The sequence below is a fragment of the Phacochoerus africanus genome, chromosome 2, assembly GCF_016906955.1.
Source record: "Phacochoerus africanus isolate WHEZ1 chromosome 2, ROS_Pafr_v1, whole genome shotgun sequence".
Classification (NCBI taxonomy): Eukaryota; Metazoa; Chordata; class Mammalia; order Artiodactyla; family Suidae; genus Phacochoerus; species Phacochoerus africanus.
The window spans coordinates 11,773,865-11,799,278 of record NC_062545.1 but is presented as its reverse complement, the minus strand read 5'-3'; the positions used below and the strand labels follow the sequence as shown (position 1 = coordinate 11,799,278).

General features: G+C 47.6%; 1 protein-coding gene across 1 annotated transcript in view; it reads left to right on the top strand.

Annotated features, from left to right (window-relative positions):
* TIAM2 (TIAM Rac1 associated GEF 2) overlaps positions 1-25,414 on the top strand; it is a 237,261-nt gene that overhangs the window by 97,583 nt on the left and 114,264 nt on the right. The window contains exons 3-4 of the mRNA XM_047769867.1: positions 20,617-20,727; positions 23,025-24,206. Coding sequence (XP_047625823.1) covers positions 23,031-24,206 — 1,176 coding nt within the window. The 5' untranslated portion in view covers positions 20,617-20,727; positions 23,025-23,030. The remainder of the gene's footprint in view (positions 1-20,616; positions 20,728-23,024; positions 24,207-25,414) is intronic.

Sequence of the window (25,414 nt, the reverse complement as noted above, 5' to 3'; positions counted from 1 at the left end):
CCAGGGATCAAATCCATGACCTCATGATTACTAGTCAGGTTCATTTCCATTGCACCACAATGGGAAATCCCAGGAATTCAATTTTAGATGCCTGTTAACACATATGTCAGGATGAAGCATTAGAAAGATACATTTCAGCTTTCATGATGTGGAAATATGCTGGCTTTTGTAATTTTAGGATGGAGTACCAAATTGAGAGTGTTTTTCTAGAGTTGGACAAAGTCTAAAGAATTTGAAAGATCTGACATAGTTTGAAACCCCAAGGGACTCTATAAATTCATAGAACTAAAGTTATTGGGGTGACCTCAGTGATAAAAAATGGAACCGGACAATGCAAACCCGTTGAAAGTGTCTGCGGAATGTTGGAGATAATTCAGTCTTTCAGGCACTTCTGGCTGGGAGACATCTATGCATAAAGTGTATTAAAAAGCCAGGATTGTCTTAAGAACAGTAGAGGCGCCAAACATCTCTGTGCTGCTAATTGTTCTTTGAATACTTTGTACCCTCAGAATCGTCTCTTTAACTCTCCTCCTTCCTGACGTAATCCCCGCCTCTCCTTCATATCAAGGAGCAGTTCTTCTGTCTCAAACGTGTGTGGAAGAAAATTGCTTGTGTTCTGCTGGCTGATACGTCATTGTTAGGGGAGCAGGAGTGAACGAGCTGGATCCCAGGGCATCTCAGAGAATTTGTGTCCTTTCTTCTTCTTCTGTGTCTCCCCAGGGTGTTTTACCCCGGGCACACGTCGAATGAACATGTTGGGAATTCCCGTGTTTTCTGTTATGTGACTTGGTTTCCATAGCAACCTTCTGACTTCAGTCCCAGGGGTTGTGGTTACTTGGGTGGCAGGTCTTGGCTGCTGACCAGCTATGCGACCCTGAACAAGTCCCTTAAGGCCTCATTTTTGATCTGTTAAGTGAGGGGCTTGGAGTAGGGAATTTTTTCAGCTTTTTTTCACCATCACTAAAAATTCTTTTGTTTGTTTTGTCTTCTTAAGGACGCACCATGGCATATGGAGGGTCCCAGGCTAGTGGTCCAATCGGAGCCTACACCAGAGTCACAGCAACGCTGGATCTGAGCCTCACCTGCAACCTACACCACAGTTCACCGCAGTGCTGAATCCCTAACCCACTGAGTGAGGCCAGGGATCAAACCTGTGTCCTCATGGATGCTAGTCAGGTTCCCCTCGCTGAGCCACGATGGGAAGCCCTAAAAATTCTTCAAAAAAATTTTTTCTTTGAATTTAATTTTAATTTTTTTTTGGCTGCACTCACAGCATGTGAAAGTTCCCAGGCCAGGGATTGAACCTTCGCCATAGCAGGGACAATACTAGATCCTTAACCTGCTGTGCCACAAGAGAACTCCCACCAAGACTAAAAATTCTTTGGTTCTGTGTTCACTAATTTAAATTTTTGTGGAGGTTAGACTAGCCTTTATAATTCTTGGGCTGATGATCTTATGTAATGGCTCTTATTATTTGTCAATTAAGATTAGAAAGTGTATCTGCAAGCATGTACTAACTACATGGAAACTATGTGGAAACAAAATTCTGTGTGTACGTGTGTGTATTCCTATATGCGTAAATGTATATATTGGTACATAAATATTTTTCATGCAGGATGAGGAAATTAAAGTTTATATGCCTAGGAGTTCCCGTCATGGCGCAGCAGAAACGAATCCGACTAGGAACCATGAGGTTGTGGGTTCAGTCCCTGGCCTGTGGCGTAGGTCGAAAATGCGGCTCAGATCCTGCATTGCTATGGCTGTGGTGTAGGCTGGCAGCTGTGGCTCCGATTTGACCCCTAGCTTGGGAACCTCCTTATGCCAAGGGTGCGGCCCTAAAGAGCAAAATAAATAGGTAAATAAATAAACAAAATATAAATAAAAATAGCAATTAAAAATAAAGCTTATGTGCCTAAAGTAGATAGAATCTTTAATGTTATGTAAGAATCTTATCTGTTGCATGTGTAGGTCCATTCACATTTTTAACATAATGGAAAACGTCCTAAAAATTGTTGTCCATGATAACTTGGAAACTTAAACTGATTTCTTCTGTAGACTGTAATTTCAAAAGTTTAAGCACTACACAAATGTAATCCTGTTTTCATATTCAGCACCCTCTCCTTAGCGACGAATATAAAAAGATCTGAAAATGCTGCTTTATCTTTTGGGGATAATTTTTGGGGGGGGGGGCCATACCCGTGGCATTTGGAAGTTCCCAGGCCAGGGATTGAACGTGTGCCACAGCAGCAACCTAAGCCTCTGCAGTGACAATGACAGATCCTTAACCTGCTGAGCCACAAGGGAACTTTCTGGGCATTTTTCATTTGAAGGTCTTTCATCAAAAGATACCGGAAGACTTAAGAACCGTGCTGGTCCATCTTTTTTTTTTTTTTTTTTTAAGGCAATTCAATGCGTATTTTTGACTAAATAGTGATAACAAAGATTTTCGATGTGGGACACTGTAGTTGAGCTCACTTAAAAGCAAAGTAATTCTAGCAAGGAACATAGAGTAAGTATACACCCGCTATTTTGCAAAGCACAAAATTATTTTGAAGCGCTGCTCCGGAGGCAGGGTTTTCATAGCCGTCACATTCCAGCTGTGGTTTTGGAGACAAAATGCTTACTACGGCTCTAAACACAAGGATGGTAGGTGTGTATTCTTCCTGCAAAAAGCCTTAAAAAAGCAGCCGAGGCTCCCTTCCAGTAAGTGAACCTTTATTCAGCGAATGCTGGAGCTGTGTTCCTATGGAACTTCGGTGGTAATTCTGGAATGCAGGGCCAACAGCAACGCAGTCATGGGCCAGCCCCGCGGCTCTGGGGCTGGGTGGCAGGCCGTCCTGGCTAATCGCTGCCGGCAGCCCGTGGAAAACCACTTTCTGGTTAAGTCTGCATCATACTCTTCCACCAATGGAAAAAATTGAACATGATGAGGGTGTGTAGCTAGCAGACAAAAATATACCCAGCGTTGCACAGGATCTGTTTTTAGCTCCTCACGGCCGAGCATGAAGTGTTAGATGCCGTTTCCTGCCTTCCCATGGGCAGAAAGGAGGAGGTGGCCGTGGACGTGGGTATGGACCCTGACTCCCGGGAACTCCATCCCCTGAGAAAAAGTGGCTACATCCAACGTTTTGGCGACGGTAAGATTTACAGCTGTGGCGTTTCGCCCTCCTGCAGCTGACTTCATTTTATTTGTGAGATATCAGTGCTTCCTGAAATGTGCCTCTTGGCCGATTTCATCCTGCGCCGACGTTGCTCTGCTTTGCGTTATTTTATCCCCGGGCTGCCCACGTTGTGGTGCCGGAGGGGATATTTCCTTTAAGGTTGAGGGTCGATATTCTTCCACATGCCCGTGGGTGATTTAGGGCAGCTGTCCATCCCATTTACTCATTAACTCTCCCCAAGCTGCTGATACATGTGGTCTGGATTTATGTTTTCCTGCCCTCTCCAGAAAGTACCATTTCTCAGTCTGATCAGGTTGAAGCGTGAGTGACCATGACGTTATCCTTAGCAGCTAATTCTTTCGGGGCACGTAGGGGAGTGAAAATGCCCTGGGAGCTTATATTTTAGAGCTTCCCGGTTATTCATGTAACTTCATCAAGCCTTGCTTTTGAGCTGAGGGAGCGCCAAAGAGTTTGCCTTTCTTTTGGAACTCGTGGTTTGATGTTCACCCTTGATGAAGCTTTATCCTTAACTTTCATCTCAGATGTTCGGAAAAGGAAGTGGAACCCCTTGTCATCTGTACGTGGGGGTTACTGGGTTTAAGTGGAGTGATGGATTCGTGTCATCAGGCGTTTGAACAGCGAGTTCCTCGGCGGGGATGGAGCGACCTGGCTGGGCAGAGTCTTCCCCTCAGCTTGATGTTAATTTGGCCAAGCATGTAATTCGCAGAAAATTGGTAGGTGGAGAGACAGAAATAGGATGCTTTATTGAAGTCATGGTAACTTGGACGATTATTTATAGAATTTCTGGAAAGTAAGGGGCCGGCAGAACAGCTGCTGGAATTTCCCCTAACACGTTTCAGCGTTTCGCTGCGGCCCTGTGTCACTCTCAGGGATTCTAAAGTTTGAGACGCACTTTTGGTAGAATGAGGTTATGGGTTATTTTAGGGCGGGCGATGGGTGTGCCCCTTCCGCGCGCGTCTGCTCTGTGGGTTCATTGTCCCTTGTCTGCTCCTTCCCTCCGTTTACAGAAATGTCTTTAAGGGATGGAGGAATGAGGGTGCCGTCCAGGTAGTGTAGAATTAATAGAAACGTTGGCGACATTTTATTTATTACTCTTCCTTTGAACTTAGAGAGTGCCGCTCTGACAGAGCAACTAAGCACGTCTGGCAGGGACCACGTGAGCGCCGCCCGCGCCGCCCGCCCGCCCGCCCGCCTGCTCGTGTAGTCAGATTAACACTTGTCAACCACATTGATGTTCACCAGAGCCTGTGGACAGAAAGTGAAGTCTGTTCAAGGGCCTTCTGACTCCAGTCCCTACGACATGGTGTTTTGAATGCAAATAGATAACACCTTTCTTTCTTTCAATACTTGAGTGCTGGGGGGGGGGCGGGGAGCGGCTGGCAAAAGCCTTCTCCTTGCACCAGGCCTGATCTAGGATGCCTGGCCGTTCAAGATAAGGGCCCGGCTCCTTGCCCGGTGATTATCCTTCCCAAGTGGTCCTTCACTGAGCCACGCAGTAAAACAGATGATTCTGTCTTGGTGGTCCAAGATTGGGTGTTCCCTTCTCCAGAGACTTCAAGGTGGTGCAGTCTCCCCCTACCTGTTCCTGCAACTGCCATCCAATGCATGTGGAAACAACACAGAGGGAAGCCTAAAGGGGCAAAGCTCTCGCTCCTTAAATACCTGATGGGACACTTCTCTGTCCATCTGTGCCTCCGGGTTTAGCCATGGGTAGATTCATTGACGTAGCAGTCATAAACCACGCTAGTGAGATGCCTTCGCTTAACGGAGATTTTTTTTTTAAGGTTATCTCCTTTTTACAGAACATTTCAGAATGAGGTCTTTTGGGACATATTTTTTTTTTTAGTTTTAAGGGGTAATTTGCATTTTCATTTGAAGCTAAGTGTACCTTACGTAAGGGTCAAGGTAAAACATGGCTTTATTGGAAAGACTAAAAAAAGGTAAAGGTATGGAATTAAAAGAAATAGCAAGGATATTAGGGACAGGGACGAGAACTGATCCTAGATAAACCTGAATTTCTGACTGTTGACACACAAAGGTACTAAACATGGTATTTATAATCACTTGAATTTCAGTAATGGTGGGTTGGGTGTCTGTTGAGGACTCAGTTCTGTCTCAGACGGTCTCACAAATGTTCGGAGGCATTAAGCTCAGTGTCCAAGGAAGATGCCGTAACACCCTGTGGTCAGCTCTGTAGAGTCTGTAGCATCGCAGAGCTGAAGAGGGACGTTAGGCAAGTTTTTAAACGGAAAACCTGCAGAACTGAAGTGGATCATCCAAAGGCCCTGCGATGGTGAGTGGCTGAGCTGGGACGTGATACAGGTATTTTGTTAGCCTTTCCTTACCCCACCTGTCTCTGTACTTGGGAAATACCTCCGCACCGCCCGAGATACCTTTATAAACTGATGGAGACACGTGCATGTACACACGTGTACCCACCCGCACACCCATTTTCCTCCCTCCTTTCTTTTCTTTCATCAGGTTACACACCTGCTTATTTACCTACTTAGCAAACCAAACAGGCGTAAGGGTCTAGGCAGAGACAGGGCGGAGACCTTGGTTTTCCCCTGGTCCTATTGAAGGTCAGAGCTGCACCCTCGGTCAGTGGTCGTCATTCCGGCTGACTGTTGCCAGGGGGGATTTTAGGTGCCCGTGTGCTACTGACCTGTGTGAGACGACAGCTCTGACTAGACTTCGTCTGTCCGTCTCTTCCTCTCCCAGCCTTCCAAGGAGAGGTTTTGCTTTGCCCACGATCCCGTTCCACCTGAGGACTGTGGTTTTCGTTAATTCTGTGCCTGACAAGAGAGGCTCTGGGAGGGAACAGAAGACGGCAGATGGACTTGAGCTTTGGCGCCAAGGGAATGGAAGGCCCTTTTGGAAAAATAAACTTGACGCATAGAGCGATAGACTTGAGTTCTCACTGCGTTCTAGGAAGGGTTGTGCTCAGTGCTGCCGACCGTGTCAGGAAGAAGTGGGTCCAGGGCATTCCTAAAACGTAAGGTTTCAACATCCTGAGTCTCTTGAGGACAACCCTGGAAAGTGATAACTTCCACATCCTGTGTTTTTCCCGGGCTGTGACACGTCTCTAGTTGCAGGGTTATTAGAGCAGGATTTCTGAAGGGGAGGGAGGCAGAGCTGAAGCCAGGCGGAGTGTAGGGGCCGGGAAGACAAAAGCTCAAAACCCGTGCCATCAGAGCCAATGAAAAGAGCCTCTGGGTGGAGAGGATGAAGGCAGGCTTGTCTTCAGGTCCTCCGCAGCCACCCGTGGAAGGTGGAGGGACGTGGAAGGAATCTGTGTTCACAGGCGGCCGTGAGCCAGGGAGGCCCGAGCTGTCAGAGGGCAGTAAGCGTGACAAGCTTGGTGAAAATCGTGCGGACACTCAGGGAACACACCCGCTGTCACATACGTGCAGGTGCATGTATGTTCCGTTGGAGAATGGATAGGGTGCTCGCAAAGGACCCAAAGGTGAAATGCAAAACAACAGTCCCCAAACCCAGAGGTAAGCAGAGCCAAGCAAAAATATTCACTTGCCACCCCACCCCCAGTCTCCCGCCATGACCTGGACGGGGGAAATTATAAGGAATTTTAAGAAGACACAGAGATCAGTAACTTGCCAAATATTTCCTTGCCAGAGTGGATATCATTTTGTCCTGGCTCCTTATCACCCGTGGCTGTTATTGATTGTTCTCAGGTTTCTCTCACAGTGGAGGGTGGTGGCTGCTTGGCTGGGTCCCTCTCTGGTGATGAGCAGGCTTGGGAGGAAGCCTTTTGCTTTGGCCAGTGAAGGGCAGCAGTCTTGGTGTGTTACCCCCACCACTCCCCCAAACCCCCATCTGATTCTCTCCAGGCCTTCCCAGTGCATGCTGGGATTTCTCCTGAAGACACACACACACACACACACACACATCCATCCCTTTTTTGGATTCCTAGTTACTGTCTGATTCTCTGTTCTTTTTTTCTTTTTTTTTTTTTGGTCTTTTTGTCTTTTTTTGTTGTTGTTGTTGCTATTTCTTGGGCCGCTCCCGCGGCATATGGAGGTTCCCAGGCTAGGGGTCGAATCGGAGCTGTAGCCACCGGCCTACGCCAGAGCCACAGCAACGCGGGATCCGAGCCGCTTCTGCAAACCAAAACCACAGCTCACGGCAACGCCGGATCGTTAACCCACTGAGCAAAGGCAGGGACCAAACCCACAACCTCATGGTTCCTAGTCGGATTCGTGAACCACTGCGCCACGACGGGAACTCCTCTGTTCTTTTTTTGTTGTTTTTGGGCCGCTCCCAAGGCATGTGGAAGTTCCTAGGCCCAGGATGGAACCTGCGCCACAGCAGCCCCCCGAGCCACAGCAGTGACAATGCCAGATCCTTAACCTGCTGCGCCACAAGGGAACTCTGAGAACAACGTCTTTTCTAGGTTTCCACTTAATTTGATTTACCGATGGCTCCTTCTGTTTTTCCTTATTTCTTGGCCTCCTCACTTTGGAGGACCCTGGGGCGTCAATGGACCTCTGTTCTTCTCTTTGTTTATTTAACCCCGTGGGGAGCTCATCCAGTGTACGTTTAAAATGCATTTCACAGGGGCGATGGCAAACATGTGCCCCAGGCCCGTCTCTCCTGGGAACTCTGTGCTCCCAAGTCCAAAGGTCGACTCAGCACGCCCACCGTAATGTCTAACAGGCATCTCACACCCAACACAGGCAGAACCACCTCCTCGTCTTCCTCCTAAGCCCGCCCTGCTCTGCCTTCCCTGTTCTTGCAGAGGCTTAGGCTAAAGATCGGGCGTGTCTCTGACCTGTCACTGCTCACACCCTTCGACCTGGGGCTCCAGTTGCTCTCCCCTGTGTCCAGATTCAGACCACTCCCTACCCCTCCCACTTGAGTCTGACCCACCTCCCCTCCCACCTGAATTACCCTCCCTGCCCAATGGGCCCCCGCTTCCACCTTGCTGCCCGATGCCCAGACCACAGGCAGCCACGGGGTTTTTTTGAAAGAGGCCCCATGATGAGCCTTCTCTATTCACAGCCCTCTATTCATGACTTTCTGTCTCAGTGTGAAAGCCAGGGTCCTTCAGATGTCCTTCTGGCTGCACCCTCGTGTACTTCGTCCCCTCTCTGACCGCCCTGGTGTCCTGCCTATCCACCTCTCTGGGCGTTTGCAGTTTCTGTCCTCTGTTTCAAATGCTCTTTCCCCAGGGTCCACGTGGTCTCCCCTCCCGCAGGTCCTTGGTTAAGTGACACCATTCAGTGAGGTCTTCTTTATTCCTCTTTCTAAACCTGTAGACCCTCCCCCACAGTGCCTATTTCCCCCTTGGCCTCCCCGCCTTTTTTTTTTTTTTCTAAAGTATTTATCACCTTCTATAACACAAAGGAACTTATCCACAAAACAGAAATAGACGCACAGTCATGGAGAACCACTTGTGGTTGCCAAGGGGGAGGGAGTGGGATGGACGGGGAGTTTGGGGTTAGTAGATGCAAACTATTACATTTAGAATGGATAAGCAATGAGGGCCTGCTGGACAGCACAGGGAACTGTGTCCAATCACTTGGGATAGAACATGATGGAAGATAGTTTGAGAAAAAGAATGTGTGTGTGTGTGTGTGTGTGCGCACCTGGGTCACTTTGCTATACAGCAGAAATTGGTACAACATTGTAAATTCACTATACTTTAATAAAAATAAATAAAATTAAAAAATAAAGTACTTATCACCTTCGAAGATATAACCTTTCCTTTATTTTTCAGTCTCCCCATGATAAGTTCCATGAAAGGGATTTTTTTTTTTGGCGGGGGGGGGGGGTCGGGGTGGGAAGGGTTCTGCTGCTATATCCCTGGGTCTAGAACAGTTCTAGCACAGACCGATTGCTCAGTAGACATTCATTACATTATTCAGTGAAAGTTGACATGGTGATATAGGTTACATGGTGATATAGCTAAAGCAACCTAATGAAAATGCTATCCTTGAGCTCCATGTCATCTCAAAGTGTAAATTGTATATTTTATTTCATGATGTATGTTTCTTTATTATGGAAGCAATGTTTAAATTCCCTAGCATTAGATGAAATGGAAACTTCAGGAAGACTCTCCCTTGATTTTTCTGTGGTCTTGAGTTACCCCCTGACCCGCCCCACAAGCTGGGTCTTGGTCACCAGGTCCCACCCCCGCAACTTTTGGAAAATACATTATAAATTATAATTGACATTTAGAATAATGACCATGTAGCTTAAACTATCAAGAAAACATAATTCTTGGAGTTCCTGTTGTGGTGCAGTGGAAGCAAATCCAACTAGTATCCATGAGGTTGCAGGTTCGATCCCTGGCCTTGCTCAGTGGGTTAAGGATCCGGCTTTGCTGTGAGCTGTGGTATAGGTCGCAGACACGGCTCGGATCTGGCGTTGCCGTGGCTGTGGTGTAGGCCGGCAGCTGTAGCTCTGATTCAACCCCTAGCCTGGGAACCTCCATATGTCACTGGTGCCTCCCTAAAAAGATTTAAAAAAAAAAAAAAACCACAATTCTCTTTTGTGCTATGTTCTTGGTAAAGCAGTAGAATAGAAGAAGTACCTTTTAACCTTCAGGCTCCTTAGTTAACTCAAAATTTCAGTTTTTCATTGCATTCTCACCTCCCTATCCCCAGCTGTAGGGGCCTTTTCTGCCTGGAAAAAGGCCATTTCTAGGGAAAAGTAAGTATGAAAGGGGCATAGGTCACAACTATTCTTCTTAAAGAGGCGCCTAGAGGTCCCGTTGTGGCTTGGCAGGTTCAGAACCCAACTAGTATCTGTGAGGATGCAGGTTTGATCCCTGGCCTCGCTCAGTGGGTTATGGATCTGGGGTAGCCATGAGTTGTGATGTAGGTTGCAGTTGTGGCTTGGATCTGGCGTGGCTGTGCTGTGGTATAGGGCGGCAGCTGCAGCTCCGATTTGACTCTTATCCTGGGAACCTCTGTATGCTATGGGTATGGCCCTAAAATGAAAAAAGAAAAAAGAGGAGCCTGAAAGTTAAATTATATTTAAAAAGAAAAAAAGAGTATTTTCAGATTTAAAAAATACAGAAACAATTTATATTGATGCAATACATATGTTCAAAAAAAAAACAAAAACAAAAGATGAAAGAAATTCGGGTTGGATTCCTCCCTTTGCCCCTTGGTGATCTTGGTCCGCTTTCCTCATCCCTGGAGGCTAACATTCCCTCTCCTATGAAACAGGGGTGCGTGTGCAAGCTGTTGGGGTTCTTGTCCCCGTCCTGGCACATGCAGCTCTGCATGCATTAAGCCCTTCCCCTCTGTCTGCATGCCCATCTACTTGAGGTATCAAAAATGTTAAATTCCTGTAAATTATGAAATTCAAACTATACATACTAACACTATCCATTTCCCCCCCCAAAAGTTTCTGTAAAGTTACCTGCTAAAATCTTAGCAGGTTTGTTTTGAATAATTAATGATTTAGGGAGTTCTCTTGTGGTGCAGAGGGCTAGAGATCTGGTGTTGTCACTGCTATGGCATGGGTTCTATCACTGGCCCAGGAATGTCCACATGCTGTGGATGCGGCCAAAAAAGAAAAGAAAAAATATATATATATATACACACATATATGTGCAATTTATGGAAAAGTTCAGCAGTGATTGCTCTAGTTTTACCTGCAGGCCTCAGAACGACTTCTGTTGTGGCTTTAAGACCTAGACTTAGAGAAATGGATGCTTAAATCGGGCTACAAGCAGAAGCTGCAGCGGCCGCGTTACCCATGCGTGAGAGGGGAAAAACCCGTTTACACCCGAGGCAGGAATGTGCGGTTTAATTAAGCCTGTTGATTTTTAATGTAAATGGAACTGTGTAATGAAGAGCTGCTTGGCCAAGAACAACCTGGTCCAATGACCACGGCACATCTTGTCACAGAACACGACCCGCGTTGCGGAGGGTGACGCCTGCCCTGTGATTTACTGCAGCACGAGCCTCGTGTGCGTATGCGGGTCTCCGGGTTGCCGGGAGGCCTTGCGGTGACAGCCTGGGCTTCCAAGGCATGGGCATCGATTTCCATTTCGGTGTGAAGCTTGGGAGGTGCCTGCCCGTATCTGAGATCCCTTGTTGTGGAATGGCTCCTGTGCCTAAAACTTAAAAAGGGGAGTTATTTAAAAGTCATGCAAACTGTTTTGAGTGTCATGTTCAAGTGAGAGAGAGGGTGATTTAAAAGTGATGCTAGGAGTTCCCATTGTGCCTCAGCAGGTTAAGGACCTGGCGTTGTCTCTGTGAGGATGCAGGTTCGATCCCTGGCCCTGCTCAGTGGGTTCAGGGTGTGGCGTTGCTGCCAGCTGTGGCGTAGCTCACAGACTCGGCTCGGCTCCCGCGTTACCCTGGCTGTGGCCTCGGCCTCCGCTGCAGCTCCAGTTGGACCCGTAGTCCAGGACTTCCCTTTGTGGTGAGGGCGGCCATAAAAACAATGTCATGCTGGAGTTCCCACCTCAGCGGAATTGAATCTGACTGGTATCCATGAGGATGCAGGTTCGATCCCTGGCCTCACTCGGTGGGGCAAAGATCCGGCGTTGCCGTGAGCTGTGGTGTAGGTGGCAGACATGGCTCAGATCTAGCATTGGCTGTGGCTGTGGTGTAGGCCAGAGGCTCCAGCTCCAATTCGACCCCTAGCCTGAGAACCTCCGACAGGAGAAAAAAAAAAAAAGGTCGTGCTAACCATTTCCAATCTTGTGAATCTTTGTTTCCAGCAGTCACCAAAGCAGTACAGGCTCTACAGAGACCAAGGCGTTGGCCAGTATTTGTGGATGAGACTTGAAGGACCCTTGGGAGAAAATGTAGACAGGGAGTCAACATTCGGTATTTAAAAAAAAAAAAAAAAAATTCATGCTTGAAAGACCGTGAATGAATATGCATGGGATTTGTTTTGATCATTTCTGAAAGAAAAATAAGAAAGTTTCTCTTTCCATAGATCAGTTTAGACTCTATGAATGCTGTCACTTTTATGGAAGTGGTGATTTAAAAAAAAAAAAAAAAAACCCTGAAATATTTTCAGTTTCCGTGATGGCTCAGATGTAGCTGGGCCTCTCAACTCACCGACATTCCAAAGGCATAGCAGTAATATTTGTGGGATTGTGGGTCTTACCACCACTCTCCTACACTCCGTGCTGTGGGAGACGTTGTAAACTCGCTTATTGATTCTACAGACGGTTCACATTGGGAATTGCTCCCCTTTCCTCCAAGAGCCGAGAAGCCCCTCTGGGGAGGGGATCAGAGATGACGGGGCTTTTGTTTCTCTCCTGGGAAAAAACGCACGTCGAGTTGGGCATGGAAACGCTCATTTCACTTCTGCTCCCCAAGTTGCTGCCAACACCAAGGACGTTTTCGTCTTCTGCCAGTGCTGCTGCCCACACTGATGTCGGAGCTGTTGGTTCCTGTGGACTCCTTCCTGGGGGGCGTCCCAGCGTGTCCCCAGGAGATGGTCCCATGGCGGGGCTCCTGAGGCCAGTGAGGGAGGACACGAGGGTGATGGGCGGTGATGGTCAGGTCTCCCCCAGCCCCCGCTCCCTCCTTCCACCTTCCCCTCTCACTGTTTCCTGCTCACCTCTCTGAACGTTGTCCCTGATGCTTGTGCTCAGCCCCTGCTGCCCTTGTCACCGTTCCTGAGCAAGCTGGGGGCTTTCTTCATTGAGTCTGCTGTCTGCTGGTTGATTCAGTCACTTATGGATTCGGAGAGTGGTTCTGGAGAGCCTGTGTCTTCAGACACACTGTTTTCTATTCCTTGAAATGTCCTGCTTTCCTTTCTTCATCCAGCAGAATCCCACACAGCCTCAAGACCCAGTTCTTCAGCTGACTTCTTTTGGGGGGGGGGGATTTTTAATTTTCATAGAAAGCATTTGAGTGTCCGGTGGAAGCTTCTTTTAATTCGTAGACTGCAGAAGGGCGAGTACATGGACCTCACATGTGGTGCCCAGACCTGTACTTTTTTCTTTTTTTTTTTTTGGCTGTACCCATGGCATGTGGAAATTCCTGGGCCAGGGATTGAAGCGACCTGAGCCACGGCAGTGACAGTGCCGGACACCCATAACCCGCTGAATCACAAGAGGACTCCAGAATTGCACATTAATGATGATGAGTCTTTTTCCTTCTGGCTCTTCTTATCCAGCAGAATTATTTGCTTTGAGCAATGATTTTTCAAATGTTTCATGACCATCTAGACTTGGGTTGTCCTTGGGTCTTATTAGAATGGATGTGCCATTCTGATGAAACTACTACTTGCGGTTTTATAAATCACTGTTTTCAGAAGTTCCCTTGTGGTGTAGTGGATTAAGGACCTGGTGTTGCCACTGCAGAGGCTCAGGTTGCTGCTGTGACGTGGGTTTGATCCATAGTCTGGGAACTTCCACATGCCGTGGGCATGGCCAAACAATTTTTTTTTAAAAGCAGTTTTTTCAAACTCTTTTTTTTATTGATCATTACTCAAGGAGATATAATTTTACTTCACAACCCAGAATACAGGCAAACATTCAAGCACACAAAAAATTTAGTGTCCTTTTTTTTTTCTTTTCTTTTCTTTTTTTTTTGCTATTTCTTTGGGCCGCTGCTGCAGCATATGGAGGTTCCCAGGCTAGGGGTCCCATCGGAGCTGTAGCTGCCAGCCTACGCCGGAGCCACAGCAACGCGGGATCTGAGCCGTGTCTACAACCTACACCACAGCTCACGGCAACGACGGATCGTTAACCCACTGAGCAAGGGCAGGGATCGAACCCGAAACCTCATGGTTCCTAGTCGGATTCATTAACCACTGCGCCACGACGGGAACTCCCCTAGTGTCCTTTTTCAGATAAAATCTTCTCTGTTCCTTTTACTATATTGTCTGTTCCTTTTCTTTCCTTTTCTCTTTTCTTCTTTTCTTCTCCATTATATTCTAGTCATCTAAAAATATTGATACTAGGAGTTCCCTGGTGGCTCAGTGGGTTAAGGATCTGGTGTTATCACTGCTGTGGTTCGGGTTTGGTCCCTGGCCCTGGAATTTCTGCATACCACAGGCGCAGCCAAAAAAAATTATTGGTCTCAAATCATTAAATGATGCATCAGTGGGTCATGAACCTTAGGACAAACACTTATGTAAGCAATGCTGCAGATGTTAACATTTTGTATAAAAGCAGGTGTGAGTGCTGAGGGATCCTGCTTATGATAAATTGGCTTAGAAAGGTGATGAACTGTGCAAAAGCTGGGCTTTTGTCTCTATGGAATTTATTGCTTTTCCCCTGTTGAATACCAGCCATGCTTGTCCACTGAGATCCCGTTCTGGGCATTCCTTGCTGCAGATGGGTTTGTCCATTCATCTGTTAATGTGCCTTTGGAAGGAGTCCTGCTGAATTGAAATAGAACCAGGGCGGCTCCACGATGGCTGCTTGGCTTTTGAGGCCTGAAGCAGCAGCCTGCTTTCTCTCCATTTATAAGGATTACTCCCGCTGAGCACTATTCCTATGGAGACCAGATGTTCCTTTTGCCTGCCCGTCAGCCGAACTGGGTCCAGGTTTATGATTCGAAATGAGCTCTGTCCCGTCTGCGTTTTCCTGCACTCCAAGGGCAGTTCATTGACACAAGATGAGGGAAGCAGGTTCGGGCAGTATTTGCAGAATTTGTTAGGCAGTTTGGCTCCTTTGACAGAGTGCCGATGCTCTTGCTTTAGACTTTTAGGAGTATTTTTTCTTGTATTTTAGTGGGTTTAATGAGATAGGCAAAAAAATTTCAAGGCAGAGTTTCTCAGCCTCTGCACTAATGACATATGGAACCAGATAATCTTTGCCTGTGGGGGCCGTCCTGTGCATTATAAGAGGTTTTAACAGCATCTCTGAACTCTTCCCATTAGATGTCAGTACCATGACCTCAGTCGTGACCGCCAAAAATATTTCTAGGTATTGTGGGGGCCAAAATCATCATGGCTGAGTGCACCTGGCTTAAGGTAATGTCAGCTGTCCAGTGTGAGCTGCTCTTACCTTTTCTACCAGACAGGTGCTTTCACTAGCCAAGCCACGGAGCCTGGCTTCCTTCTTACATTTCCTAACATGTAATAATACCAGCGCACAGCTTGTGCCACTGTTTTTGTTAACATTTGACACATCTGACAAATTAGATAGTTTTAGGTGCTGTAATTATAGGGGAATTGATCAGAATTGGACAATTGCTGACAGTGGGACTTGGGCAATTCCAAATTTATATACATAAACACGTAATCACTAATGTACTAATAGTTACTAAAATATCTGAAGCAGCCAACCGTTATGCTAAGATATCCTGCAACACCAAATTAAATTTGTAACTAAAAATTATTAATGGTACTGGATATTTGTGTTGCATTTCACAGTTTTGTTTTTTTAGGGTGGTTTCGCATAGATTTCCACATTCAGTCTGTGAAGGAGATAGGACAGATATTTTTATCCTCAAGATGCAAATCGGGAAAATGAGATTCAGAAAGCATAGAGTAATTTGCCCTAAAACTCGCATGCTGTGCGAGAGGCGGAAGCAGGCCTTAAACCCAAGTTCTGTGACACAAACCAGACAAGGAGTCTGAGATTTCTCTCCTTAATGATTGAAGCTTCCCCCACCTCCCAGCTTCCCACCCTTAAAGCAAGTAGATATTGTTACGGGTAGGGGTGAGTCCTTTTCTTATCTTTTTTTCCCCTCCTCGCTCTTAGCACTATCTGAAATGTTTGCCTTGTCCAATGATGAGGCTTCTATTTCAGCGTAAAAATCTTTCTGAGATGATGTGAGGGTCTTGTCAATATCTCCTGGTTGGTAGGACTGGAGCCACCCTTAACTGCCTTGCTCAGCCATAAATCTGGCTGTGGGGCAGTGGCCCCACGCCTCGCCCCTCCTCACGGCTGGGTCTGGCCCACTGGGGTTGCCTCTGACCTTCGCTCTAGGCGCTCCATCTGGGCAGCCAGCTCAGGCGGACACACAGCAGAGGTGAGCTGGAGGATTTTTCGTTTCCTTTGTGATAAATTCCGTACTATGTAGAAGTGAAGACATCAGCCATCTGACACGTCAGTTCAAGCCCAAGCTCAAGGCAAAGGAAGAGAAAGGTAAATCTTGATGAATTTCCTCCTAGAAGATGTTTCGCTGGGGGATGCACAGTGGCTGCTGGGGTTGAGAGGACGTATTTGTGAAGTACCTCCACGTGGCTGGATGTTTCTGGGGTGATGATTGTAATTTAAAGAGAAAGAGAACTTCCTTTCTTGTTTGTGATTTTAGCTCAGAAAGCTACTAATAAGCACGTTCATAAGTTTGGGGATTGGGAGGGAACGTAGAAAGTGAAAGGCAAGGATTGCTTTTAGGTTTAGGAGATTGTGATCGATTTTTAAAAATTCTCATAATTATCCAATGAATACAAAAAATTGTAAAAAAAAAAAAAGTATATACACATCGCTGACTATTTTCTTTGTGACCTGCACCCAGTCTTAGGACCATTTCACTCATTCCCGAGTAACCTCACTAACGTTTTCCCTTGGTCAGCTTCGGGCCTCGTTGTACGTTAGTGTATCTGACACATGCTTCTGCAGGTGGATGTACCCAATGTGCATATTTTTTCCCATCTTAACATGGGGGGGGGTAAACTATTTCTTTTTTAAAAAGTTCACAGGAAGTGTGTCATTTCAATATTTTCAGCCTGCTTTCTAGCAATCACAAATTTTTAGAAATTGAATACCAGGAATTCCCTTCGTTAAAGCAGTTCAGGGGGTCAGGGTTGCGGAAAATCTGACCTATTTATTCTCTTGCTTTCAGACAAAAATCACAGCTGAAGCATGGCAGATAAATATCTATTCGATTTGCCAAACTCCTCAGGGACCGTTTAAGGTTTCCCTCGGAGAGTCTCCTTCCTTGTCAATGAATTTCTCATAAATATTAGATAAATTCTTCTTGCTACAGTTTAAGGCTGCTTTTCTTCTGTGGGAGTTAGTAGCGACGCTGAACAGCTGGTCAGCATCCCCCGCCCCCGCCGCAGCAGTGCACAGTGGCTCTGCCTTTCGGCTTTTCTCTGGACGGTCCTGTGTTCATTCCTGAGGCATTTCCTCGGGGATTCATACATCAGTCTTTCGGGCAGACCCTGGTGGGACTAGTTTGCGCCCAAACCACCCTTCTGTCATGTCACGTTGCTTTCCTTCGCTTCAAACGGTGTTTCTTAAATGCTGCTGCAAGCTCCAAAGTTGCGGGTCTTACTGGACAGCGCTTCAAAAAAGACAGAGTCCAGGGCTGTGTGTATGAAATAGAATGTGAAGTTTGCAGTTAACTTGTTTAACTTCAGAAGGAGTAAGACAAGTTGAGGTTACGATCTGCTGATGGAGGGAGGTTGCATAGGCTTCCAAGCCCAAGCCATTCTGCACCTTCAAACCCCTGTCTTCGTGTGTCCTGGGGCGGCTGACACAGGGAGCCCCTCTCTTGGTAGCAGCTTTGTGCGCTGGGCTGAGGGGCCTGAATTGGTGCTGCGTGTGCTGTCTTTGGGCACATGGCCCTTGAATCCGAAAGGCCTGGGGAGTTCCCTGGTGGCCTACAGGTTAAGGATCTGGTGTTGTCACTGCTCTGGCATGGATCTGATTCCTGGCCTGAGAGCTTCCATGGGTACAGCCAAAAGAAAAGTGAACCCCACAAACACCTCTGAAGTTCTCTAGTGGCTCAGCGGGTTAAGGGTCCAGCTTTGTCACCACTGTGGCTTGGGTCGCTGCTGTGGCATGGGTTCGATCCCTGGCCCCAGAACTTCCACATGCCACAATATGGCCAAAAATAAATTTAAAAAAGGGGGGAGGGTCCTGACAAAGGCTACCCAGGGGCCTTTCCCCTGCTGGGTCATCATTAGACCTTGTTTGTTTGTTTGTTTTTCGGCCACACCTGAAGCATGCAGAAGTTCCAGGATCAGGAATTGAACCCACACCACAACAGCAAACTGAGCTGCTGCAGTGACCACACCAGATCCTTAACCCGCTACACCACGAGGGAACTCCTCGGACCTTGTTCTCGACAAAAGTAAAGAAGCACAAAGGCTGGCTCCCCTCTGCCCATCCTGTGAGGTCTCTGAAGATAACTGCTGGGGGCTTCTCTGGCCACTTGTAGTTCCTACAGTTAAAAAGCAGGACTGACCACTCGGGGTTGGAGCATTCAAAGGGCGGGGTTCTTGTGTTCTAGCTCCTGTGTTAGAGGTGCCCCGGGGGCTACTTTTTAGTGGCAGTTCAACTAGTGGCTGTTGTGCCTTTTAGATGTTTGGGTGAGCTGCCCACAGAAAGGTGGTCAGTAACGGGGTCGGTACCGTTTCAGACCTCATTACTTAAACCCTGGCCTCAGTCGTCATAGACTCCCACGCGCTGTTAGATCTCCTGATGCCCAAGTGTGAAATCTTCGACATCTTTTTTTTTTTTTTTTTTTTCAGTTTAAAATGTAAACTGAGAGATTGTATCTTTGGTTTTATTGGCGACACTGGGCCAGTGCTTCATTAACCTTAAAAGTCACCAGCAACCCCTCCCAAAGAAGCTACGCAGATGGCTAAAAAGCCATGAAAAGATGCTCAACATCACTGTCAGGAAAATGCAAGTCAAAACCACTGTAAGATGTCATCTCATACCGTAGGATGGCCACCATATTAAAGAAAGAAACAGGCGTTCCCGTCGGGGCGCAGTGGTTAACGAATCCGACTAGGAACCGTGAGGTTGCGCGTTCAATCCCTGGCCTTGCTCAGTGGGTTAAGGATCTGGCAGTGCCCTGAGCTGTGGTGTAGGTCTTACACGCAGCTCGGATCTGGAATTACCGTGGCTCTGGCGCAGGCCGGCAGCAACAGCTCCGATTCGACCCCAACCTCCTGGGAACCTCCATATGCCACGGGTGCAGCTCTAAAAAAAAAAAAAAAAAAAGACAAGAGACAATAAATAAATAAATAAGTGATTTAAAAAATAAATAAAAAATAAAAAAGAAACAAATAGAATGTCCCGAGTGTTGGTGAAGATAGGGAGAAGTTGAAACCCTGTGTGCTGCTGATGGGAATATGTAAAATGGCGCAGCTGCTCTGGGAGCCAGTGTGGTAGCTCCTCAAAAAATTAAAAATAGAATAACCATGTGATCCAGCAGTTGCACTCCTGGGTACACACCCCCAAAGACTTGAAAGCAAGGCCTCAGAGATCTGCGTATACCTGTGTTCGTAGCAGCTCTGTTCACGGCAGTTAAGAGGTGGAAAGCAGTCTCTGCCTGTTGACAGATGAATGCATAAATAAGGTGTATATACGTACAATGGAAGATTATTCAGCCTTAAAAAGGAAGAAGTTCTGACACGTGCTGCTACACAAAAGCGCCTTGAAGACATGATGCTGAGTGATAGAAGCCAGTCACAAACGACAAAGACGTATGATTCCACTTACAGGATGTACCTCTAGCGGGGTCAGAGTCTCGCAGACAGAAAAGAGCATGACTGCCACCAAGGGCGGGGAAGAGGGGGAGGTGGGGAGTGGTTTCATGGCCGTAGAGGTTTCGTTTTGCAAGATGAAAAGAGTTCTAGAGACAGACTGACAACGCGAACGTCCTTCAAATTACTGTCTGTACACTTGAAAATGGTTCAGGTGATAGATTTTATGCGTATTGTACCACAAGTACAAATACTTTTTTTTTTTTTTTTCGGTTGTGCCCCTGGCATGTGAAAGTTCCCAGATCAGGGATGGAACCCAAGCCACAGCAGGGACAACACTGGATCCTTTAACTGCAAAACCACCGGGAAACTCCACAAATACTTTTTTTTTTTTAAAAAAGAGGGAAAAGGTCACTATTGAACTCTTGCTGCTCTGCTCTCTCTGTCTTCTGAGAAAAGAAAGGCTTTGTGTCCAGGCTGTGAGCACAGCCAGATGGCAGCCCCCACCTCCAATCCCCAGCAGGTCCTCTTCCCCCCACTTTTCATGTAGCAGCGGCGGCGGCGAGACCCATAGATGTGCTGGAGAAAACCGTTTTCATCTCATCTATGGGGTCAGCCTCTCTGACATAAGTTGCTTTAGCCAAGGACTGTTTCCCTGGGGCTCTACACGTTGGGTTTTGTTTTTGCTGCTTCGTCAAATGGGGAACAGTGACCTGTTGTTGCCGCGTTAGGACCGTGCTCCTGTGACCTTGCCAGCGCGGAGGGTCTGGGAGTTGTTTTGCTGGCGGTGGTGACAGATGAGCCGTGACTCATGGCAGCACTTTCACCTGCTCTCCCCGGAACAAAGGCATGCATTGGGCTGCAGACTGCGTGGAGTTAAAGGCCTGCTCAGGGTTGGGTGGGCGGTCCGGGCTTCCCCTTACCTGCTCCAGACACCCCCAGGGCATCACGCAGCTCAAGGACATTTGGTTTATTATTTGGACAGGGATTCCAGACACCTGTTGTTTCTTCAGGTAATTTCCCTTCAACCTTCCTTTGTACTTTTCAGGAGGCTGAATGCTTGATGGAGTTCTCTCATATTTCTGTTTTTCAGGATCATTTCATGGACTCCCTGCCCGTACTCGTTAACCATGCTGCCTTGCTTCCAGGACCCTGGCAAGTCAACTGACCATTAATCTCCCTCCGCGCACAACCTAGACCGCAGGTAAATCCAGCTCGTGGAGTTTTGGTTCATGTCAAGTTGCATGACTGTGACTTAGGGGAGTAATAAAGGTTTAATGCTGTGTTCCCATTATCTGGGTTTTAAACTGTGTTTGAGAAATGCCACCAAAGAAATGTCAGCCCTCTTGACTTTTGTGGCTGTACGTTCTTAGGTATAAAAATTATAATGAAAAACCTACTAAACATTACTTGGAAACATAGCTGGAAGCATCGCCTTCAACTTGCCTCCAGCCGTGCTATACTGGTTAGAAAGAAAAACCGGCTCAGGAGTTCCTGTTGTGGTATAGCAGAAAGAAATCCGACTAGGAACCATGAGGTTGCGGGTTTGATCCCTGGCCTTGCTCGGTGGGTTAAGGATCCGTCAGTGGCGTGAGCTGTGGTGTAGATCACAGACGAGGCTCAGATCTGGTGTTGCTGTGGCTATGGTGCAGGCCAGCAGCTACAGCTCCGATTGGACCCCTAGCCTGGGAACCTCTATATGCCATGGGTGCAGCCCTAAAAAAAGGACAAAAAACAAAAAAATAAGAAAAAAGAAAGGAAAAAAAAAACCTGACTCAGTGGTAAAGAATCTGACTAGTATCCGTGAGGACACAGGTTCCATTCCTGGCCTCACCCAGTGGTTTAAGGATCTGGCATTGCTGTGAGCTGTGGTGTAGCTCGCAGATGCAGCTCAGATCCTACGTTGCTGTGGTGTAGGTTGGCAGCTGTAGCTCCTATTGGACCCCTAGCCTGGGAACTTCCACATGCCGTGGGTGTGGCCCTTATCAAAAATAAAAACAAAAACAACTGAGGGGGGAAAGTTTGGGGTCAAGTTTCACCTTGGATTTGGCTTAATTAATAGGCTCCTTAAGCAAATTTGGGTTTTAAAGGGAATAAAAAAAAACTAACGTTTTTTGGAGGGTGGGGGGTATCCGCATTCTAACAAATCAGCTTCAAGCTTTGTCTCTCATTATGTTCCAAGGCGAGGACCCTTAAAGTCTTTAGAAAAGCTCTAGATGTTAGTTTCCTTACCATGCTTTTCTGTCCCAGAGGAGAGGTTTTATCTCCCCACTTTTCATCTCAGCCTAGTTTTGTTTTGTTTTGTTTTTCCTGCTGTGCAGGCAGTTCCTGAGCCAGGGGTTAAACTTGCATCATAGCAGTGACTTGAGCCACAGCTGCACACTGGATCCTTAACCCACTGAGCCTCCAGGGAACTTCTCAGCATTATTTTTGAGAATTTCTAGGCCTTATCTTTTGAGGTATTCTTACTTGGTATTCTTTGAAAACTCTAACACAGCATGGTACCTGTCATGTTACTATACATGTGGTTATTTTTCAGCAATAATCACTTATATTGAGCTGCGATATTAGCTCTTCCTATAATGTATACACAAAGAAAAGATATCTCTCGAGTCATTGAAAAATCAGTGTACTGGGATGACAGAGTCAGGAGACTTTCCCTTCATTTTTCTCTTCAAGAATCATTGGTTCAAAGCTTCAGTCTTAAGCTGAGTCCTGTGCCTCTTCGATTTCTGATTAACATCAGCCAAGAAATTATGTGCTTAAAATCACTAGCACAGGAACATGCACTACTGTCTGTCTGTCTGATGACCTGCATTGCAGGAAGAGAACCAGAGAACCAATTCAGTGAGTCACAAGGGTTTTTGGTTTGTCTGTTTTAAATTCTATGGCTGCACCCAGGACATATGGAACTTCCTGGGCTAGAAGCTGCATCTGAGCCATAACTGCCACCTATGGTGGCAGCTGTGGCAATGGCGGATCCTTTAACCCATTGGCTGGCCAGGGATCACACTGCACTTCCGCAGCAGCCTGAGCTGCTGCAGTTGAGTTCTTAACCCCCTGCCCCCCAAGTGAACTCCTCAGTGAATCCCTCTTGTCCCTATTTCTGGCAGTTGTGTCGGAATCAGAAAGAAGTTTCGGGGGTTCCGCTGTTCTTTTTCTTTCTTTTTTTTTTTTTTTCTTTTTGCCATGTCTTGGGCTGCTCCCACGGCATATGGAGGTTCCCAGGCTAGGGGTCGAATCGGAGGTGTAGCCACCGGCCTATGCCAGAGCCACAGCAACGCGGGATCCTAGCCACGTCTGCGACCTATACCACAGCTCATGGCAACGAATTGAACCCGCAACCTCATGGTTCCTAGTCGGATTTGTTAACCACTGCGCCACGATGGGAACTCCCCACTGTTCCTTTTGCATGTGAAGAACATATTTTGTAGCAAGTTTTGCATTAATGGAAGGTAATTGAGATCACGACTCTTACTGATGCTACTCTTCTTAATTTAGGTTAAAATGGGGAACTCTGAGAGTCAGTACACCCTTCAAGGATCTAAAAATCATAGCAATACTATTACTGGTGCTAAGCAAAAGCCCTGCTCCCTGAAAATCCGTGGCCTTCATGCAAAGGATGACAAGTCACTGCATGGATGGGGTCATGGAAGCAGCGGAGCTGGGTACAAATCCAGGTCCCTGGCCCGAAGCTGCCTTTCTCACTTTAAGACCAATCAGCCTTATGCATCCCGACCGGGGGGCCCTACGTGCAAAGTCTCCAAAGGCAGTGCCTACTCCAAGCACAGGACAAGTGCCTCAGGGTCTGATTTCCAGGGCAACGATGCTGCTTTCTCCCCCGACAATGGCTTCCACTATGTCGGGCACCCACCAGCAGAGAACCACGCGGCCTCTAGGGACTGCAACGGGCATCTTCTCAACTGCTACGGCAGGCAAGAGAGCGTGGCGTCCACCCCGCCCGGCGAGGACCGCAAGAGCCCCAGGGTGCTTATCAAGACGCTGGGCAAGCTGGATGGGTGCCTGCGGGTCGAGTTCCACAGCGGTGGCCCGCAGGCTGCGGCGGCCCCGGGGGCCTCGGGCGGCCCCGTGCAGCTGTTGCGCTACTCGGCCGGCTCGCCGCCCAGCCCGCGCGCCTCCCCGGCCGCCGCACGCCCGCGCTCCAGCAAGGGCAGCTCGCTGAGCTCCGAATCCTCCTGGTACGACTCGCCCTGGGGCCCGGCCGGCGAGGTCAGCGAGGCCGAGGGCTCCTTCGCGGCGCCCGGGACGCCCGATGGCGAGCCGGAGCCGGAGCCCGAGCCCGAGCCCGAGCGTGGCCTCCACGCCGGCTTCCCGCCCAGGGATGCTCCAAAGCCTTTCAGCCAAAGCGCCTCCCTCTCGTCCCTGCGCGAACCCTACCGGGACCCCATCCTGGGGAGCCTGGCCCCCGCGGCCCTGCGCCTCTCCGATGACTACATGGGCCCGCGAGCCAGCCTCAGCGCCCGCGTCTCCTTCGCCTCCGACATGGACGTGCCGGCCCGCGTGGAGCGCGGGGAGCCCGGGCAGTTCGCGTCCTTCACGCTGCCCTGCCGCAAGTCCCGGGCCCTGAGCGAGGAGCCCTCCAAGAAGGACACCCTGAAAGCCAGGATGCGCCGCATCAGCGACTGGACGGGAAGCCTCTCCAGAAAGAAAAGGAGACTCCAGGTGAGTAAAGCCGGGAGCGCGGGGAGGCCTTGGTTTTCCTGTCTGTGAAATGGGAAAGTTAGCAGAAGCTACTGCACAGCGAGCGTGGTCTAGAGGCTTAAATGAGCTCCTGGGAGCGAAGAGCTTAGCCTAAGGCCTGACCCATCCTGATGGCAGGGGTGTGTGCATTTTCACTCCTAACCCTCCACTTCAGTCTCTCCAACTCTGTACGGTCTCCTACTGGCGCTGATAGAAATTCCACGGGCCTCACTCATCCTAAGACCTGGTCACATGGCGCTTAGAAAGGGACAGTGTTGGAGAGACTTCCCAGTGAATTAGTTATCTGAGGATTTTCTAGAGCTCATTCTTAAAGCCTAAACAAAAAGGAAGAGAGAGAGATTGTTGTTGTTTTTGGATGAGTGGTCTTCCTGAGCTTGGTATGACTTTGGGGAAATTTAAATTCCTATTGTTCAGTTGGTATATCAGGAAAAAAAAATGTTGGTGATTTATCTGTAGGTATAATCTTACCACCTGCTCATGGGGATGGCTAACGGTTTTGAAAACGTCTTGAAATAAGTTCATGTAATAGTGAAAATATGTTGATAAAATAAGAATCACGATGATGGCAATAATACTTGTAAGGGGCCAAGTATAACATTTGAGGGGGGAAAGCAAAATGACCCTGACGCCAGGAAGGAAGTCATTCACCTTCTTAGGTAACTAGCAGCAATTCCTAAGTTTTTGGTTGCTTGCTCTTTTGTTTGTTTTTATTTTTAATTATTTATTAAAAAAGAAAATGGTTTTTTTTTAATTCATATACATGATATCGTTGAAGGAAATTTGAATGGCCCATTTGTTTCTAGAATTGCACTTTATCATCCTAGATAGATATATAATTACAAAACTTTAATAGTGCTTTAGGGGTAGAAAATAATATAACTTTCCAGCTCCCATTTCTCAAACAACTGGCGGCAGTCAAGCATAGTGGGAGAAATAAAATAGTTCTACTTTCTGGGGAATCGTGGTCCCACGCAGGCAGCTTTCCCATCTTTTTTGATGCAGGTGTTGTGTTGCGGGTTTATGTTTGGCTCTCATCTGCTGCAGCCCCTCGTTGATCCTGGCCCTGAGCCTGTTCTCCACACCCCTTATTTGCACCAGGCGTGTTTCTCATCTGCGCGGGTGGCCTGGCTTACACCCGGCTCTGGTGTGTCTCATTCAGTTTCCATGCA